Here is a 21,344-nt window from a genome sequence, read left to right on the forward strand (position 1 = left end):
CAGCCAGATATTTTATAAATTGTTGTGACGGCCATAAAGCCATAGTATCTGTTAAGTCAATGTTTTTTAGTGTTCTGTAGAGTTATGAATTTAAGTTCTCAGGCTTGTCTTTTGAAGATGGTGTACCAGTTTCTTTTGAGGGTGAGGACTGAGAGGTCAGATATGAAGTGAATGCTTTGTGAAAAGTGTTCACCCACAGGTGTTCGTCTTATTTTTCAGTGCGAGTTTGATGCATAGTATTACATAGGTGAAATGAGACACTTGTTAGGGCATACGATGCAGTGGATGAAGTATACCACATTGTGATATGCCGTTATAGGACTCATGGAAATCCACACCACACCTTCAAAAGGCAAGCCTGGGAATTTAAATTAATAATTCTGCTGGACACTAAAAACCATTAACTTAACAAGAGACACTGATTTTATGGTCCATTACAACAATCTGGATTACACCTGGCTGCCTCCATTGTCCTATAACTGCAGAGGTGTTAATTGCCCACTTCATTTTAAGAGGTCTCCTACAACCTTATGCTTCATCTTTCCCACCTTGTATTTAGTTTGGACACTCTGGTTACCTTTCTCCAGACCTGAAGTGAAGCTCCATGAAGCTAGAAAGCTTATTCTCTTCACCAACAGAAGTTGGTCTAATACAAGATATTACCTCTCCCACCTTGTCTCTCTCAATGTTAGCCTTTACAGATTAATGTGAACAGAAACAGTCTTAAGCATTCGTTCAGTAGTCTAATTAGCCACATTTATTTGCACATGTACAGAACAGGCCAACAGGTATGTCATTGTTTCATACAAATTTATAAAAACAAAGTCACCTTGATACACCATACTGCTTTATTTGGAATTTACACACTTCCCTATCAAATACATTAAAAAAGTATCCTTCAACACAACAACATTGGTATTAGTCCCAGATAACTCCAACGTAATAGTCACAGTGGCACATAGGGATCAAAGTTTAATCAGTGGCAAACAAATACAAGATCCTAGTTAAAAATGAACAGAAGTCTTGACCTTTTCCACCAATGGCCAGCAGAGAGCATCACTAAACATTGTTTTCAGAACACAGTTGTAAACATAACCTGAGCACCTGCAGGGGACAGAGTAGCATTCCAGACTCTCTGACTCTGTCTTGGTCTATGTTAGCATTTTTATTTAACTACTGCTCATATGTGGGTTGGAGAGACATTTGTAAAATAGGAAAATAAATCAAGCTAGATTGGTTAGGGTGGGGAAGAAAGTAAAGAAGTGAAAACGATTGTTCACTTCCCCCTCTCTCTCCTGCTTTGGGAAGTTGAGGCTGTGTTTAGTGGGACTCTAAATTCCAATTCTTACCAGGGATGGAGGAGAGAAGATAGAATGGTAATTATGCTAGGTAACAATGTTATAAAAGCTCCTAAAATATGTAGATTGAAAGGGGAAAGTTAAGTGTCAACAGGACATCTCAAACCATTTATTTAAAATGCACATTTATTTCTACAAAAAAAATGTATGATACAGAAGTAGAAGTGATCACACCAATTTAAAGATTTACCTATTAAAATATACAGAGATTCTTAATGAGTACAGGATATTTAAAAAAGATGCAAAGGGGGGTTAATTCTTTTATTTTTACAGTTTTCTGGAACTTCACATAATTTTGATAAGTAACCTTTTACAAAATTATGTAAAAAGTACAAGATGCCTGGTAAACGGTCTGCATTTTTCCAAAAGACTTTTTACAGCATGCATTTGTTAAGGCAGCCTTCTCCTCCTCATAAGGAATCCTTTTACTCATCAAGTAATCTTCTGCTGCAAAGATTAGGCTAAGGAAGTTTAGTCTCTTCTGTTAACGCCTTTTGTCTTTCCTGTCTGATTTACGGTCTCTTTCACTCCGTGAAGTTCTTTTGCCTGACCGACTATTTTCTGACACAGACCTCTTTCTGTCAGACCTTGAACTTTTATCCTTTGATCCTTTTGTATCTCTGCTACTACCTTTTGAAGACTTGTGACTTCTGTCTAGTCCTGAAGCATCCCTTCGCTTCCTATCCAAGCTCCTCCTGCGCTTTCTATCCCTATTATGACCTCGTCCTCTGCTTCGACTTCTGCTCTCACTGCTGCTAGAGCTACTGCTGCTACTGTCTCTGCTACTACTTCCACTAGTGCTACTGCTGCTGCTGGAACTACTCCGACTACTGCTGCTGCCACTGCTGGAACTGCTGCCACTACTACTGCTGGTTGAGCTACTACTACTAGTACTAGTGCTGCTGCTATGACTCCGACTCTTGCTAGTCTTGTTCCTTGTCCTACCCCTGCTTCTACTCCTAGTTTTACTCTTAATTTCTACACTTGTTGCCTGGATCTGATCTGATTGCAACTCACCCAGCTTTACAGACACCACAGCGACTTCCTCCTGGTCTGCCTGAGGCTCTTGATCTTGAATGGACCGAGACAATGGCGGAGGCTGTGGCAGTGGCACAGACTCTGGCTGGGGCTGTATCTCTGCCTCAGGCTCTGGCTGGGCTTCAGGCTCCTTTTCCTGTTTCTCTTCAGGTTCAGCTTCAATTTCTGGTTTGTTAGCTCTCTCCTTTTCAGGAGAATCAGTGTTAAGCTCTTTTGCTGGCTGAGCATCACACTCAGCTTCTGGTTCCACTTCCTTGCTATTTTCACTTTCTAACGGTTCTACACTATCAGCCTCATTCATCTCCACTATATCCTGCTCGTTATCCACTGGCTGAGAACTCTCACCTTCCTCTCTTACAACCATGACCTCTTCATGCTGACTATCCTGCTGCCTGTCATTCTCCTTCACCTCAGCCCTCTCTTCTGCCTTATCCTCCATTTCATGTTTCTGCTCCTCCTCCTCCTGTTCTTTCTCTGCATCACTATGACCTGCCCCTATTTTCACCTTTTCCTCCCCTACCTCCTCCATTTCTACATCATTGTTCTGGTTACCTGTCTCCATCTCTTCCACCTGCTGAGCCACCTTACCCTCTTCCTGCTCCTTGTTCTGTTCTTCTTTCTTTTCTTCATTGTGCACCTCCTGCTGTTCTTTTTCCTTTACAGACTGTCTTCTGGGCCTGGCCTCCATTTTGTTAATTTGTTCTGCAAACTCATTGCGTCTATTTTCAAATATTGCTGGAGAACAAGAGGCAAACATGAAAGAATACATTTCAGAATAACTTGTCAACGTTAAGACCGAAATCTTACTTATTCCCAAATATGTGTTTATGAATTGTAAAATACTATGTTCCTGTTATCTTTCCGAAGTGTTGTGCCATTCAAGTGTAATCCAAAAGATGGCAATAGTTTACCGAGAAAGTAAAAGGGGACAGAGGTAGGTGAATTTAAGCTCAAATTTTACATTTTATGAAAAGCTATCCAAAAAGACTGGTCAACAGATGTTCAATATTTCTAGAATTCCAATGAAGAATTTTTGTTAGTTTTTAAAGCTATTAATGTTTAAATCAAACGTCAGAATATAGGATTCCTTGGGCCTAATTTTAAAGCCTGATCCAAACCACATTAGACCATTGCCAATCCAAAGCCAACCTGAGCATGTTGAGTTGTTTTCATACCTGATGCAATCTGACTAGAATACAAGTGTTTGTAAGGGTCTAGCAATGACCTGGACTCCATTTTCTTTACTTTGTTTCCTCCATGGAGCCACCAGGGCTAATTATCACCAACCCCTCAGGCCACCTCAACCCAGTGCCCTGCAAATGAAGGGTGTCCGCTTCTCCCTGGGTCGCTGTTCTGAACCTGTGCTCAGTGCTGACACTCATCCTTGGGGCCAGCTGCTGCCGGCCTCCTCACTGCACTGTGTGCGCTATGGAGAGGCACTGCAACTCATCAACACACTCATTCTGCAGTGCACACAGTGCAGCGAGGTGAAGGGGCAGTCGCCAGGAAAGGGGCATGCAACTGCTACCATGCCGCTCCAATGAGCAAGAGGAGGTAATCCTTAAGCCCAGGAATGTCAGGCTGTTTTCAACTAAAAAAAAACAAAAAACTCAACCCTAATACTTGTAGTTGGGTCTTGTCAAGTTTGGATTGGTTTACAAGACTAACACCAGAGCATTTTCACTTCGGTACTCATACTATTGGCACTGACTAGGTTCCATTGTCTAAGCTGGATGAAATGAAAGTAGTAAGAGCCTAAATGGCATAAAGTAAATTAGATGTTTAAAAATATCAATTTTATTAATAAGGTATTTGTACACGTGAACTCGTTTTAAACTAGAATTTAACTTGACAGCATTCCTTTCAGCTAGGAAGGTCAGTCAGAATGATATAAATCCCAATATAGAAAAAAGGCTTTGAGGGAGGGAGATCTCATGTTTAAGAAGATTCAAGGAAAAATACTACAATTGATAAATTCTCAACTGAAGTATCCCCTTTAAAAAAACCCATAATATGCTCAGTATCACACATACTGATCTACTTTAAATTGTTCCCTGAAAGAAACTTAGATAGTTATTCTGAGGAAAAGGGTGCGCATATATATATTTTAAGATGAATAATTTTTTAAAAACTGTTTAAGTTATCACAAAAGAGCTAATTTGTTCGGTTTCTCAGAACACACAAGTTGCTGACTCCTTGGTAACACTTACATTTTCACACATGCTTGCTCCATGGAATGTGCCTCCTTACCTTCTTGCCTCATTAGCATTTACAGGTGAGACATGGCTACGGGCGATAACATGAAGCAAAGAATACAACTCACACACCTTTAAAAGACTATATGCATACACCACTTCTCAATTAATTTTGCACTAGATAATGACTTCTTTAAAAAAAGGCATTAAGTGACCAACAAACAATCTCACCCCACTTCTCCACCAAATACTGTTTAGAAATGTAAAATTTGCTCTAGTAATGGAATTAAGATATTGAAATTCAAAAAGTTAAAGAAAATACATATCTTGCTTGAGGGAGGGGAGTATGCTCATACTCCTTTTCTGTACATACCACCTACCATTCATTTTTTTTTGCGAATCATCTATTAGCTTTTGCGTAGCGGGACACATCCTGCCTGGTATGTAGAAGAGATGGGGCCTTGTCCTGGTTCTTATATATTTAATTATTTTGGCATTATGTTCATTCCATTCTTCTTGCTGAGAAACAAAGGAAAAAGTATAAGATACACAAGAGTATATTTTACATAAGAGAAGTACTGAGAGTAAAAGACAGAATACTCACCAGTTGAGCAAGTTCAACCTTTTGTTCCAATAGACGCAGTTCTGTCTGTTTAGCACGCCTTTCTTCAAACAATTCTCGCCTCTCATTTTCAACCTGCTTTCTCTCCTCCTCTGCCTGCACTTCAAGCTTTTGTTCAATTTCTTGACGTCTCTTTTGCTAAAGGTAAATAAAGTATCGACTTAGCATTTCCTTCTAGTGTTGAAGAGGTACCGTACTCTTGATCAGTTTTGTAAGAGTTATGCAAACATAAATGTTACATGCAGTTACACTATGGAGTGAAATATATATATTTTTCCTTTAAACACAAGTCAAGATAGAATTCAGAAGCTAGCTAGCAACCTGTAGAAAAATTCTGATATCAGTTTAAGACCAAAACAGTTGTCTCAATAGGAAAGAACTCAGAGCTGCAATTTATCAATAATTGTTAAATAGTTAATTTTACCTAAGCAATTATTCTTTTTTTTTTTTTTTTTTAAATCTTGTCATCCATTTGGGATCAGGCTGACCAACCACCAAAAATGCTTTTCTAGTTTAAATGGTTATCTAGTGATAAGTTACAGCTATACTAACAATAGCTTTATCAATACCACAGGGGGGAGACACATCTATTTACTGAAAATGGGAAGGTTTACAATACATGTTATGGAAAAATCACTGACTTGTGCACATAAGTGGCATAGCACAATTACGTTCTTATGTACTTTTGGCACAGTTGCCTATGGTTTACAAAACCAGAACACAGAAATAGAATCACTACATCTTAAGTCAGCAATTATCTTTAACAACTGTTTCGTTTTGTATTGTTCACTGTAATAAACCACTTGTTTGACTGGTTAGATATCACGGCCAGCCTTTTAGTTGGCTACACGTGCCATTCACTTTGAAATTACACCACATACTCAGTATCAAGAGAAAAATGTTATGCTTTTCCTGCTCTGCAAGTGTTTTAGAACATGATGCTTTCTTAAAATTTCCTATGAGCATATACAATTTATCACTTGTGTCATGACAACTGGGGACAAAGCTCAGTTTTGCAGCACTTTTAAATCCTAAAAGAAAGTGTCCCTACCTCGTTTTTATAGCTTTTCAGTTCAAAGCACCTTTAAAAGCTTCTTAAACTCTTGGACCCCTGGGGTCGGGATGTCTCACTATAAGCAATGCATGTATCATAGGAATTTTTCACTCCATGCATTGAAGCAGTAACTGCTTAATTTTGCCTCACTTGATTTAGTGTGTCAGGTTACAGCATATAATATTAAGAGAAACATGTACCCTTTCAGTAGCAACTGTGGACTCTTGTTTAAATTTCTGAAGAGTGCCCATCAACAAGCCAAATATACGTCGATTCCTGAATAAAAGACAAAACAGTTTTTGAGATTCAGTCTAAAACATAAGGTTTTTGCTTGCATAAACACTGAGGGAAATTATTGTAGATTAGTGACACCTATTTCTAAAGGTTCACTAACATTCCAAGGCCACAAGAAGATGTATGGGCTGTGCCAACAGTGTAGAACATAATTAATAATGTATACTTTGATATACATGTACACTTTGCTTTACCAAATAGATTAAGACATGATCAAAGCCCAGAAGATCTCACGCTAACAGACAACAGTTCAGATAACAGTGTGGAAAAATAACTACTGAAGAATTCATTGTAAAACACATACATGGAAAAAGTGGATTTTAAGGAAGGATTTAGAAAAGGGCACAAAGAATTAAAAGCAAAAGACTGTTCCAAGTACAGGAAATAGCAAAAAGACCAAAGCTGAACAAACTGTTTGGGCTAGTAGGGGGATCCATGTACTGGAAGAGTCTGGGTTCTGTCATTGGACTATTGTGTGAACTTAAAGTCATTTCACTTCTCTGTCTCTCCATTTCCCCAGCCGTCCTTTGTCTATGAGCTGGGGAAAGGACCACCTATCACTATGTGTTTGCACAAAACCTTATATGATGAGTGTCACAAAGTCAGTGGTAGGGGCTGACTCTCTCACTTGACTATAGAGGCTGGGAATAAAAGTTCACTGACAACAGGCTAGCCGTGATTTTGTTCAAGTGCATAACGTGCTTGACAATTATAAGACTTATTTAAAGTAAATACATTTACTTCCTTCCCCTATCCATAAACTCACTCCTCCATGCCTCCCATTACTGCCTTTTTCTGAATATTCTTCTTCCCCACCCAATACCTCTTTTCCCTGCCTTTAGGATTTTCCCCCTTGTCCCTTACTTTTAGGAACTATGCCCCTCCCCTATAAGGGATACTGCCTCTCCCAACAGAAAATTCCTCCCCCTCACTCATTTTGGGCATTTACCCGAGGAGATAGGGTACCAGAAGCAACTACTCCACTTAGCATGGAGCCACAGGGCTCACCCTGCGCAGCAAAAGCCAGGCAGGAAGGAGAAAGAGAACAGGAGCAGAGTCCTGAAGTCTTTGGGGGGGGGGGAGAGAGAAGCATGTGAGATCTGAGGACAAAGCATTCTCTATCATGCAATCCATTTTAAGAAGTGTAACTAGGCTACGTTTACTCTCAAGGTAGCCCTTCAAAGTCACCTATCATGTATAAATATTGCCTTCAGTAACCATATTAAATTTTTTAAAAACTATACCTTGTTCCATGTTAGGAGACAGAACATGTGAAGGTGCCACATAAGCATAAGAAAAATAGATTTATAGGTACCTTTGTTTTCCCTTCTCATCCATAGTTTGATCCTGAATTAGGTCTCGACGTGTTCGCTCTTTGGAGGTAGCAACAACAGAAGATTGCAACGCCGGCTACAAGAACAACAAAACAATCAGTTTGTGTTTCATCTATGCACTTCTGTGCCAAATGCCCACTCTCTCAATTGTTACCTTTTTAACATCTTCATCCTCGGCGTCGCTTTCATGGCGTGATTCTCTCCTTGTCCGACGTTCCCCACCCAGCCTGAGGAGAAAATACAAAAGTCAAACATCATTATTTGAGACTGAACCAAGTATAATGGAAAGTTTACATCCCAACAGAGACAGCACTTTTCAAGATTGCTGCAGCCAAGTGCATCAAGATTTACAATAAACTCTCATTGTCCAGAAGTTTAGAAGATGGCCAATAAATAGCGCTCAGGCTACAGTTTTGCATATGGGACTCCAGTGTCAGAGAACACAAGTATTACAGTTTACAAACGGTACACCTTAAATTGCTTTAAACTAGGGGTGGCGAACCTGTGGCTCTGGAGCCACACGCGGCTCTTCAGAAGTTAATATGCGGCTCTTTGTATAGGCACTGACTCCAGGGCTGGAGCTACAGGTGCCAACTTTCCAATGTGCCAGGGGGGTGCTCACTGCTCAACCCCTGGCTCTGCCACAGACCCTCCCACCACTCCACCCCCTCCCCTGAGCTTGCTATGCCCTTGCTCCTCCCCCTAAGCTTCCTGCATGCCAGGGGAGGTGCGAGGAGGGAGGGGGAGGCGTTGATTGGCGGAGCTACTGGTGGGTGGGAGGTGCTGATGGGGGGCTGCTGACGTATTACTGTGGCTCTTTGGCAATGTAGACTGGTAAATTCTGGCTCCTTCTCAGACTCAGGTTGGTCACCCCTGCTTTAAACAGTGTCTAGTAAAATAAGAGACAGGACTGCCTGTTTAGCTATTTATCGTACACCCAATACATTACTATCCTCGGTTTTATTCCCAGTTTATACCCTCTCTGCGCTTAAGTTTAGTAAGCATTTGTAAAACAGGTATAAGTATTTACATACGGCACTTCAGGGTGGAGTTCAAAGGCTTCAGAATTTGTAAATGGTTTTGAAATTTCAGGAGAAAAATGTTACCGAAGTTATCTACAATGGATGAAATCCTCACAATAAATTAATCCCTGAATACTGAAATTTTCCAGATAATGGGATCAATATTTCAGTGTAAGCATTTTTGCAGAATTAAGTGTTAACTTTATAACAGATTTTAACCCAGAACAATTATTCTCCAAAGTTAAAACCCTAAAAGGTGGTCTTAGAAGAGGCAGATTAGTACTGTACTGCAATATGATTTATGATTAAGCAGCAAAATGCTTTAAATGCTGCCGGTTTTTTTTTTTTTTTTTTACACCTGCTTTCCCGCTTCAGCTGCACCGTTTTTGTTCCCCGCCGCCGCCTTACTGCTCCCGCTGCACCAAGTTTTTTTGTTGTTGTTTCTCCCCCCCCTTTGCAGTTTCAGCCGCGCAGTTTTTCATGCCCCCCGCTGTAGCCGCACTGTTTTTTTTCCCCTGCTTTGCCGCTCTGGGATTTAAAAGGCGGCGGGCAGCCCAGAGCCCTCTGATTCCCGGCCGCGGCTGCGATTTAAAGGGCTCTGGCTCCCCGCCGCGGTGGGCAACCCAGAGCGCTCTGATTTCCCGCCGCGGCTGGGATTTAAAGGGCTCTGGGCTCCCCGCCGCGGCGGGCAACCCAGAGCGCTCTGAGTCCCGGCCGCGGCTGGGATTGGACGGGCTCTGGGCTCCCCGCCGCGGCGGGCAGCCCAGAGCCCTCTGAGTCCCCGCCGCGGCTGGGATTTAAAGGGCTCTGGGCTGCCCAGAGCCCTCTGAGTCCCCGCCGCGGCTGGGATTTAAAAGGCTCTGGGCTCCCTGCCGCGGCGGCGGGCAGCCCAGAGCCCTCTGAGTCCCCGCCGCGGCTGGGATTTAAAGGGCTCTGGGCTCCCCGCCGTGGCGGGCAGCCCAGAGCGCTCTGAGTCCCGGCCGCGGCTGGGATTTAAAAGGCTCTGGGCTCCCCGCCACGGCGGGCAGCCCAGAGCCCTCTGAGTCCCCGCCGCGGCTGGGATTGAAAGGGCTCTGGGCTCCCCGCCGCGGCAGGCAGCCCAGAGCCCTCTGAGTCCCGGCCGCGGCTGGGATTTAAAAGGCTCTGGGCTCCCCGCCGCCACGGGCAGCCCAGAGCGCTCTGATTCCCGGCCGCGGCTGGGATTTTAAGTATTTTTATTGTTTTTTTTTTTTAAGTTCCTGATTATAGTCCGCAGCCCTAATTTAAAGACTTAAATTAGGGGAAAAAAGTGCGGCCTATACTCGGGACAATACGGTACTTTTGAGAGAAATATGGCACCAATTCAGAAAAGCACTTAAGTACATGTTTAAGTGCTTTGCTGAATCCAGGTCTTAATAAAGAACAACAAGCCTACAAATTAACAGAACTATTCCCAATTTTTATCTCCTGGTATTTCTGTATCACAAGGCCAACCTAAAGTAGAGGAACTCCTCACTTAAAGTACTCCCAGTTAACACTATTTCAATGTTAAATTGCTTATCAATTAGGGAACATGCTCATTTAAAGTTGTGAAATGCTCCCGCCTAAAAAACTAACACATTTATTTGAGCATAAGCTTTCGTGGGCTACAGCCCACTTCATTGGCCCATGAAAGCTTATGCTCAAATAAATTTGTTAGTCTCTAAGGTGCCACAAGTACTCCTGTTCTTTTTGCGGATATAGACTAACACGGCTGCTACTCTGAAAGCTCCATTGTAAGTCGTTTGGCAGCCGCCTGTTTTGTCCGCTACTTGCAGGAAGATCAGCCCGTTGCAGCTAGCTGGTGGGTGGTTGGAACTAGGGTGAACCAGCAGCCCCCCTATCAGCTCCCCACTCCCCTAAATTCCCTGTGCAGCAGCTCTCCCTCCCCCCACTGCCATGTGCTGCTCCTGCCCTCTGCCTTGGAGCTGCTGCCCGAGACTCCTGCTTGCTGTACGGAGGGAGGGGGGGGAAAAGGGGGCTAATGTGAGGGTGTCTCCTCCTCCCCCCTGCTTACCCCGTCTTCCATAGAGCAGGGGGGACACACTACAGAGGGAGGGAGCTTCTAGGCCAGTGCTTCTCAAGCTATCTGATGTGGGGGACTGGCAATCTCCCCCACCCCCATATGTGCCTGGGACCGGTGCCATATTATTATCCTATTCGACGCTCTTATGAGGAAACTCGCCGTGGACCAGCAGCCAATGGCTCACGGACGGGCATCGGTCCACGGACCACCACTTTGAGAAGCACTGTTCCAGGCAATAGCTGCCCTCTCAGGTCTCAGCAAGCTGATTTAAGTAACAAGGCAGTGTACTTAACACTGGGGTCAGCTACTTAAAGGGGAAATGCGTATTTTTTCTCTCACACACAGAGTGTGTGTCTCTGTCTGCCCTCCCTCCTTTCCTGCTGCCTTGTAGAGTGTTGTGAGAGTTAACCCTTGAGGGCTCAGTCAATTGCTAGTTCATTTAGCAGTAAGGCATTCCCTGGGAAATATCCCACCCTCCCACTCCTCCACCTCAACCAAGCTTCACAATTATCATCACCACGGTGTACCAGTATTAAATTGTTTGTTTAAAACTTATATTGTGTGTGTGTTTGTGTGTATTAGTCTTTTGTCTGGTGAAAAAAATTTCCCTGGAACCTTACCCCCTCATTTACATTAATTCTTATGGAGAAATTGGATTTGCTTAACATCGTTTCGCTTAAAGTCGCATTTTTCAGGAACATAACTACAACGTTAAGTGAGGAGTTCCTGTATAAACGCTTCATACTTCAAGACAGACTGCATACATATGCGCGATGTTTTAAGATACTTTTGAAACAAATGCAAATTTTGTTTTTCTAAAAGAGTACAATGAACACAACTACGGAACTCCTTTAAAACTCCACAAACAAAACCAACTGAGACCTTATTGCTGAACTGCAGCCAAATAAAAAGTGTTTCTGATTAAAGAGAATCAGCTACACAAGAATAAACTTGGGCAAAGCTAAACAAAATTTTATGAGATTCTATTCCTGTGTGTTGCTTGTGTTTATTTAAGATGTCTCCTTCACAACCCAGTTTCTTTGAGCCTTCTATAAAGTCAAACCTAGGTAAAATTGTTGCTACAGAATGTTGCAGTGTGACAAGTTTTACACCATCTCTGCACTGTATGATCACACAGAAAAGATTTCAAGAGGAGAAAGTCCCTATCAAGAGCCATGAACTCAGTAGCAAGCTCCTCAAGCATACTCACACACACTGAATTTGGCAGTGATACATACTAAATTCTGGGGCAAGAAGGTCTATTGAACTGACTAAGAAATAAAATCACTGCTGTGTTCCATACGTTATTAAAGGTAACCCACAAAGAAAAAAATAGAGGATATGCTCACCTATAACTGGAGTTGTTTGAAATGGACTCTACACATTCACACTCTTGGGTTGCACTATTGGTGCAGTTCAACGGTCGAATGGCTCATTTCAGTGTCACCCCAGTGTCCTAATATCCCCTCCTTCTCCTTCACTGTTCCTGAATGCTCTGAGGGTAAATCTATAAAAGTGGGTGTGGCGTTCTGGGCAGCTCAGTTCCTTCCACCACCTTCTCAGGTCTGTGACTGTAATAAAGACTTCACAGACAATGGGTAGGGAGTGTGAAAGTGTAGAGTCCATCTTGAAGAATTCAAGTGACAGGCAAATAACTTCTATGTCTTCTTTGAGTGGCAGCTACACACGCCCACTCTTGGGACAGTCTGATGAGTGGTACAGTACTGTGAAATGAGGAAAATGGGACAGAGTCCTATTTAATCACTGACTGAAGTACAGCTCTACTGAACTGTGCCACACACCTGGATGCTGAATCAAGGGAGTAACGTTTAGAGAACATGTGTACAGAGCTCCAAGTTCCAGCTCTGCAGTTTTCAACAAGCACACATTCAAGACATGCCAAAGAGGCTGCCTTAGCCTAGTGAAATGTGCAGGAAGAGGGACAGAAGGTAGTTTGTAGTTCTCTAATATAGAGCCTAACCCATTTACACAAGCACTGAAAATAACCTGGACCTTTACTATTCTCTTTCAAAGCTATGGAGAGATTAGGGGATTTAAATAAAATGTCAGTGCTCTTTTATCAACCAACCTCCCGAGAGTGCATGAGGTGTGGAAAAGAATACTAGCAGGATAAGTGACTGGTCAAAATGTAAGTCAATAAGGGAAGAAGCAGCAGGCAGCATGAGAGCACTCCAACCTAACTACTATGAAGTTCCACTGTCAGAGCTGCAATCCAAGAATGGTACACGTAAAAGCCACTCAAAGACATAGTAACAGGTTTGTGACCTTATGCTTTGTCTATATATGGGTTTGCCTTGGTTTAACTTAATCGGTTTAAATTAAATTTGGTTAAACCATTGCAATTTTAATGTGTAGAAGAAGCCTTAGTTCTCTGCCCCAGCAACCAGATACTCTCACTGCCTGCACTGTCAAACTTCTACCACTGTATTAAATGATAAAAATACTAGCAAAAACATTCAGTTAGTATGTTCAGCAGTTAATGTTGACAATTAAGCATTTTAGATTTCAGTTTTAACACCCCATTGAGCTGGGGGAAGGGGGGGCGCGCACAGTTTACATTCATATATTACTTCAGAACCGTTAAAGGGTCTGTATATACCACTCAAATTCTACATTTGATCGCACTCCTTCACAATTACAGAAGATATCAGTAGTGGAACCAGTGGCTTAAAATGGAAAGCAAATACTACCGTACAGGTCCATTGTATTGCATTTTATAGTGAGGAGAATGAGAGAAGATTTCATCAGAGGTGAGATGGACATGTTAACATAGACAGGGAATCATTCTCTTACTGGTGCAACAGTGATCTTCCAAAAACGTTAATGACAAGAGTGTCTTAAGTCTGGAATGAGTCATCTTTAAGTAATTATAAAGCCACCAGACTAACAATTACCAGTTCTGATAATTTAAATTTGCTAAATCATAATGATCTTTTACCCCAGTAAAGTTTTTATGTCCACCTTTGTACCTACCTACTGGTTGCCCCTTCAAGATCCCTCTGTTTGGCTGGGGGTCCTCCACTATCCGAGAATCCACGCCTAAAAAAAAAAAAAAAAGACTTAAGACAGGAAGTACAACAAATAAGTAGTAGTCTGAGCTGAGACCTGGAAGCTGGAGTTCCCAATGCAGGTCTGTCACTCACTCAGCTGTGACCCTGGCTAAGTCAAACCTCCTGTCTATGTGGGTAATGCTTGCCTACATTGCAAGAAATACCAAAATTTAATTAATTATTATGGTGGTTAACAGCCAAATTATATAGCTTTTTCCAAACTCTAAGTAAATGGCCTATATTAGTAGCATGAAGTACACAATAACCCTGTAATTCTGACCCCCAACACCTGATATTCTACTATGGGAAAGTATCACTTGGCCACGGCAGACAGTCGGCCACAAAATAAATAAGTATCTCATATAGTGTGACGATGCGGTTCTGGCGGGACCCAACTGTGTGCGCCAATTCAGGACAAATTGCTTAAACAGGGCAGTTACAGCCCAAGGCTGGGGTTTTTCCACCTCTAAGGCAAACCAAACCAGCCAGACCAAGAGGACTTTGGTTTCACCCCACTGGCTAACCACAAGTCACACAAGCAATTTCCTTAGACAATCCAGTCTTCCAGTATCACCACCAGTGCCACTTGTCCTGGGGATGAATGGTTCTGAAAACCAACACCCCAATAAAAGAAAACGGTTCTCTCGATCCCAAAGAATCTGGCCCCAGACCCAGGTCAATATACAAATCAGATCTTACCCACAAATCACGCTGTTGCCAATTCTTTAGAATCTAAAATCTAAAGGTTTATTCATAAAAGGAAAAAGATAGAGATGAGAGCTAGAATTGGTTAAATGGAATCAATTACATGCAGTAATGGCAAAGTTCTTAGTTCAAACTTGTAGCAGTGATGGAGTAAACTGCAGGTTCAAATCAAGTCTCTGGAGTACATCCCCCACTGGGATGGGTCAGTCACTCCTTTGTTCAGAGCTTCAGTTTGTACAAAGTTCCTCCAGAGGTAAGAAGCAGGACTGAAGACAAGATGGAGCCTTTTATAGGCTTTTCCAGGTGTAAGAACACTTCTTTGTTCTTACTGTGGAAAATTACAGCAAAATGGAGTCTGGAGTCACATGGGCAAGTCCCTGCATACTTTGCTGAGTTACAAGGCATATCTGCCTTTTCTCAATGGGTCAATTGTGTAGCTGATGGTCCTTAATGGGCCATCAAGCAGGCTAGGCAGAGCTAACACCAACTTGTCTGAGATGTCTCCCAGAAGCATAGCATAAGTTTGAAGTACAGACAGTACAGAACTAATACTCATAACTTCAACTACAAAATGACACATGCATACAGACAGCATAATCATAACCAGCAACCCATAACCTGGTCTTAGACACCTTATATGACCCCCTTTACATAAGATTTGGTGCCACTACAGGACCTTGGTTGCAACCATGTTCTATATGGTCCCAGATTATATCAATAACGTCACACCCCCAACACAAAAGTGATGCAGGAAGGGATGACACAAACATCACTGACTGCATCCCAAGAGCTCCCCATCCTTGGATCTGTCTCACTACAGCTAGTGTTGGGTTAGAAGCTGTACCGGTGTATAACAGAAATGGTTTATCAAAGTCATGTTCAATAACATGATTGAATTTTTTTACAAACTTAAGGTATAACTTGGTTAGCTTTTGCAGCATTGTTCCTGTATGTTTCATGCGATCTTGCCAAGAGCTAAAGAAAACAGCTACTTTATCCATACAAGTTTTGGCCAATGTTTGGAACCCAATTAACATCAAACCAATGTAGATATTAATGTTGTTTATAGTACAGGAATCTTGGCATTTAGCCATGAAAGCAATATGGTAGTGTGCCTCAGTTTCCCTTTTTTATACAGCACATCAGGTCTGAAATGTCTTTTCCCCTGTGGAAAGTACCAAAACTGTTTATAGGCATCAACTGTGAAACATCAGTATAACAAGGACTTTTAACATAAAGTATGTCTTCATGCATCACTCTCAACATGTTCAAAGGATTTTCCAAAAGATTAGGCACATGGTGCATTCTTACAGTTTTTGATAATAGCAACACATCAGTTACAAAAATCATCATTAGCAATAACAAATTCATTGCAAGTGTCCATTTACAATCATGTTTGTCATGCCACACCTTTGGCTCAATACCATTGGAGTTTTGGCATTTCAGGGTTAACCTGTGGCTTCCCTTTGCAAAATTCAGTTTTCTTTTTCCTCCTTGTCCTGCAGGATCAAACCCTTGCTTAACCAAATTTACTGGCTGATTGGGTGGGCTCTCTGTACTAACAGCTATTAACAAGTCTTTCTTCTCCCTGCCAGCCAGGTAATTTGCATCAACACAGACACTAGCTTTTAACTTCTTAGCTGCTACCAATTCCGATGTTGGACTCTGTCTTACAGAGATACCACACAAATCCAAAGGGTCTGAGGGTGAGAGTTTGCTTGCTCTCCCCTGCATCCTCAAGCATTCAGCCATAAAACTGTTTTGCTTTGAAATACCAGTAACCAAATTTGTCCTTAAACCCTGAAGCACAGACTGCTCACTCACAGAATCAGCATGGAGACATTCCTGTCCCAACACCATTGTCTTCCCAACAAGCTGGCCAAATACAGCCACTTGGTTACAGGGCTGCTCTACTTTCTTAACAACTTTTACTCCATCAGAGACCTTTTCAAAGCTACCCTCACTGGACCTTTTAAAAGGAAAGTCAGGGGATCCATTCACAACAGAACATTTCTGGCTGTTAGGAACAGAAACTTCCTTGACTAAATCACTTTCGCACCCTTCAGTTACAATAAACTGCTTCCACAGATTACCATGAGGATTCCTTTCCCCAGGAGCTTCTTTAAGCAGCAATTCACCCCTCACAGAAGTTTTGCCCTTACCCTCTTCACCTAGGGCTTGCTCTAAATGAACACTTTCCTGAGCAACAACAGACTCTTTCTGGGCCTCACTTACATTCAGAATCGCCTGATGGGCGAAAGGTAGATTCCTACACAATCCCTTTTCAGGCAAACTTATAGACTTTCTAGATAACAGGTTAGAAGCATTCTCCTTCCCTTAGCCATGAACAAGTTCAGGAATCTTTTCCTTCTTGCTACAAGTTGTCAAACTGTCAGTAGGTAACAATTAAATCACCTTCATGCTCTCCTTGTGCCCTGGCTAGGGTATCACCCTGATCAGACAGAGCTGCTACACCCTTTTCCAACCGCACATTAGCAACTGGCAAACTACAAGCACCAGAATTGTCTGGTCTCTGGGATTTTGCTACGACACTAACTGGATGCAACCTAGTTACAGTGCCATTCTCCCCAGCAGACACAAACTTAGGACCATTTCCTTCCTGGGCTTTAGCTGTATCCACAACCAACTCTGCGACAACCCTCACAGGCTGAAAGGCAACTTCTGTCTGCTCCACAGACAAAGAAGAGCTGGAGACACATTCTCCTTCACCAGACAAACAGCTTGGGATTTCATTTCCCTTGTCCCAGCACACCAACAACCGAGGTAGCTTCCTCCATAGGCAAGTCAATACCCCTGACAGACACAGGCACATTTCCTTCACTGTCACATTTCTCCACACAGGAAAGAGATAAGCGACAGGGACACTCATCTTCCACTATCCCTACCTTCCCAAACTGCTGACTAGACAAAGCCATCAGCTCACAAGGCTGCCTAGGCTCCTCCAAACTTTCCCTACCAGGCACATTGCCACTCCCAATGGATAAGCTGCTGCTTTTTTCACTACACTGAGCTACTTCCAGCAAATCACAGTTACCCATTTCAGCTTCACTTTCACAAGCTGTACTAGCCACCAATCCATCACCCATCACAAATCTACCCTTTCCTTCCTCAGTTAGGGCTTTTACCTGACGATCTACTTTAATCTGCTCCTGAGAAACATTTTCCTGACCAATAAGATTTTTCTGTGCTTGATCTAATTCCAGATTCACTTCTGAGACATTAGATAGACATTCAGAAATTCCATTCAGACACACTGCTTCCTTGCACAGACAAACCTTTGGAGCAACCCTCCTCAGGCAAATCATTGCCCACAATAGACACAGGTTTGAGATCATTTCTGTCCTGTGACTGGCTACCTGAACTGAACAAAGCTTTAACATTTTCCCCAATCAAAAGAGCTTTAGGCAATAACTTCCTTACCCCAGCTATAACTTCATGCTTAGCACCATTCCATTCAAGGTGGATTTTGGCTAAAGGCACACGTACAGTAAACTCATAGAGGACTACAACATTCACACTCTGATTTGGTAAATAATCTTCCTCTTTGACAAGATCTGCTTTAACAAGAGTGATGTTAGAAGCCATAATTTGTCCTAAACAGCTTTTACCATTGACTTTTACACTCTCTCTGAATTTTCCATTACTACTCCCATACATAGCACTGGCACAATTTATGGGGCCACCTTCCACTGAACTCACAGTAACAGCATTTACATAAAAGGTGGCAGTGTTGGGGTACATTTGGTTACACCCAGACAGCTGCTCAGAGTTATACAACATACCAACATTGTTATAAACTGGACTTTCAAGAGGATACAATTTCTGCTGTTCTTCCCTTGCTTTTTTGACGTGGGGCCGGAGTCTAGCCATCTCTTGTTGCATCTGTCTTTTCTCCTCAGCAGCCAGCAGCTCCAGACACCCCTCACGAGCTTTTTCTTCTCTCTTAGCAGCTTCTTTCTTTCTCTTAGCAGCCTCTTTCTCCAGCTGGGCCAAGGCTTGCTTCTCTTTCATTCGAATTTCTGCCAGTTTTTGCTCATGTTCAAACTCCAGGCTGTCCACCAGGGCTTGCAGTTTCATTGCTTTTGCTGATGCTTTCTGGCTCATGGTCACTGATCTTTAACCAAACAAACTCTCAATCCCAAATTTCAAATTTGGATAGTGTGGGGTTCTAACCCAAAGCTTAATTGACCTGGTTCTGTGGATCCAAGCACGACTATGCCACTGTGATGATGAGGTTCTGGCAGGACCCAACTGAGAGTGCCAATTCAGGACAAATTGCTTAAACAGGACAGTTACAGCCCAAGGCTGGGGTTTTTCCATCTCTAAGGCAAACCAAACCAGCCAGACCAAGAGGACTTTGGTTTCACCCCACTGGCTAACCACAAGTCACACAAGCAATTTCCTTAGACAATCCAATCTTCCAGTATCACCACCAGTGCCAATCATCCTGGGGATGAATGGTTCTGAAAACCAACACCCCAATAAAAGAAAACGGTTCTCTCGATCCCAAAGAATCTAGCCCCAGACCCAGGTCAATATACAAATCAGATCTTACCCACAAATCACGCTGTTGCCAATTCTTTAGAATCTAAAATCTAAAGGTTTATTCATAAAAGGAAAAAGATAGAGATGAGAGCTAGAATTGGTTAAATGGAATCAATTACATGCAGTAATGGCAAAGTTCTTAGTTCAAGCTTGTAGCAGTGATGAAGTAAACTGCAGGTTCAAATCAAGTCTCTGGAGTACATCCCCCGCTGGGATGGGTCAGTCACTCCTTTGTTCAGAGCTTCAGTTTGTAGCAAAGTTCTTCCAGAGGTAAGAAGCGGGATTGAAGACAAGATGGAGCCTTTTATAGGCTTTTCCAGGTGTAAGAACACTTCTTTGTTCTTACTGTGGAAAATTACAGCAAAATGGAGTCTGGAGTCACATGGGCAAGTCCCTGCATACTTTGCTGAGTTACAAGGCATATCTGCCTTCTCTCAATGGGTCAATTGTGTAGCTGATGGTCCTTAATGGGCCATCAAGCAGGCTAGGCAGAGCTAACACCAACTTGTCTAGGATGTCTCCCAGACGCATAGCATAAGTTCGAAGTACAGACAGTACAGAGTTAATACTCATAACTTCAACTACAAAATGACACATGCATACAGACAGCATAATCATAACCAACAACCCATAACCTGGTCTTAGACACCTTATATGACCCCCTTTACATAAGATTTGGTGCCACTACAGGACCTTGGTTGCAACCATGTTCTATATGGTCCCAGATTATATCAATAACATCACAGTTGTCACAGTTAAAGCCAACATGTGCATAAACATACAGTAACTTTATTTTATCATCTGATTCTGCAGTTTCTTACCTTAGCAATATGCTACCACGCCCTCTACCTCCACCAGGGCCTGTGATGGTCAATAATCTACCTTGAGCGGGCCTGGAAAAATGTACTAGGTGTTAGAACTTGAGCAGGGTAAATACATGCTTTCTCTAGACACGTGCATGGCCTCACACACCAGACATGGACTGTGACAGAGCCTCAAGTGCCCAGAGACAGAGCCTTGCTTGGAAAAACCTTGCCAGGAAGCAGCAGCACAAACCTTGGGGAGGTGCACAGGAAAGCGATTTCTACTTAGGGTCGCCAACATTATATTTTTTTTAATTAAGGGGCTGCTTTCCCACCCTATCCTTCCTCCCAATATCATTAATAAATAAGTAATAATAAGCAGCAGCGCTCACCTACATTTATGAAAAAATAAGGGACTTTTGGAAACCCTACGACCCCACCCCAATCCGGATGGGCCTCCCGGCTAAATCGCGCCTGACGGACGACTGAGGAAGGGAGGCTCTTTGTGTCCCCCTTAGACACGTTACCGACCGTGCGGGCAAATCACACGCACCGTGTCCCTACAATCACGGTGTAATAAGAGTCGATCCAGCGCCCGGCCCAGCAATTCCACTGGAGCAGCAAGGAAAGCGGCGGGGAGCCCCCGCCTGCACGCTAGAGAGAGGCCGCAGCGCCAGCCAGGGCGCTCCTGGGGGTCTCCCGCACTCACGGGTCGGGACCAAGTGCCCGAAGCGAGAAGGTGCGTCAGGCTGTGGCCTGGGGAGCCCCAAAACCCGCGAACAAGCGGCAGGGTTTGCGGCCAGGGTCGGACATGCGCGGCCCCATCGCTCCCCGAGAAAAGGCGCCCGCAAGGCTCGCCCTGACCGCCAGGGCCCGGCCCGGCCCGGCCCGGCCCAACCATCCCCCCGCAGCCTCAGGCGCGCGCCCACCCAGCCCCGGCCTCACCTCACATCGTTGGGGTCCCGGCCCGTGAGTTTGCGGATATTCTCATCCACGTGCTTGAGGCTCTCCTTGGCCTTTTCCAGCTGCTCCTGCAGCGCGCGCACCGCCACCGCCATCCCGCCAGCAGCGCGGCCTAGCCAGGGGCCTAGCGCAAAGCACCGCTGGGTAACGGAGAGAGACGCCCCGCCTACAGGCAACTCGTCCCGCCCTATAACCCGCCAATCACAGAGCTCGGAGCCAGAGTGACACCAATAGACAACCACCGACCATCCGCGCCCGCCAATCACCAAACCCCG

At 43.5% G+C, this 21,344-nt stretch overlaps 1 protein-coding gene across 1 annotated transcript; it reads right to left on the reverse strand.

Annotated features, from left to right (window-relative positions):
* Positions 1 to 830: 830 nt before the first annotated feature.
* PNN (pinin, desmosome associated protein) lies at positions 831 to 21,240 on the reverse strand. The gene is made up of 9 exons (XM_045014262.1): positions 21,052 to 21,240; positions 20,125 to 20,196; positions 13,956 to 14,021; positions 8,050 to 8,122; positions 7,877 to 7,971; positions 6,468 to 6,543; positions 5,196 to 5,351; positions 4,972 to 5,110; positions 831 to 3,131 (listed from the first exon to the last, which is right to left on the reverse strand). The coding sequence occupies exons 1-9, from the start codon at positions 21,162 to 21,164 to the stop codon at positions 1,843 to 1,845; spliced, it is 2,079 nt and encodes a 692-aa protein (XP_044870197.1). The 5' UTR covers positions 21,165 to 21,240; the 3' UTR covers positions 831 to 1,842.
* Between the last annotated feature and the right edge of the window lie 104 nt (positions 21,241 to 21,344).

This window comes from Mauremys mutica, chromosome 4 (genome assembly GCF_020497125.1).
Source record: "Mauremys mutica isolate MM-2020 ecotype Southern chromosome 4, ASM2049712v1, whole genome shotgun sequence".
Taxonomy (NCBI): domain Eukaryota; kingdom Metazoa; phylum Chordata; order Testudines; family Geoemydidae; genus Mauremys; species Mauremys mutica.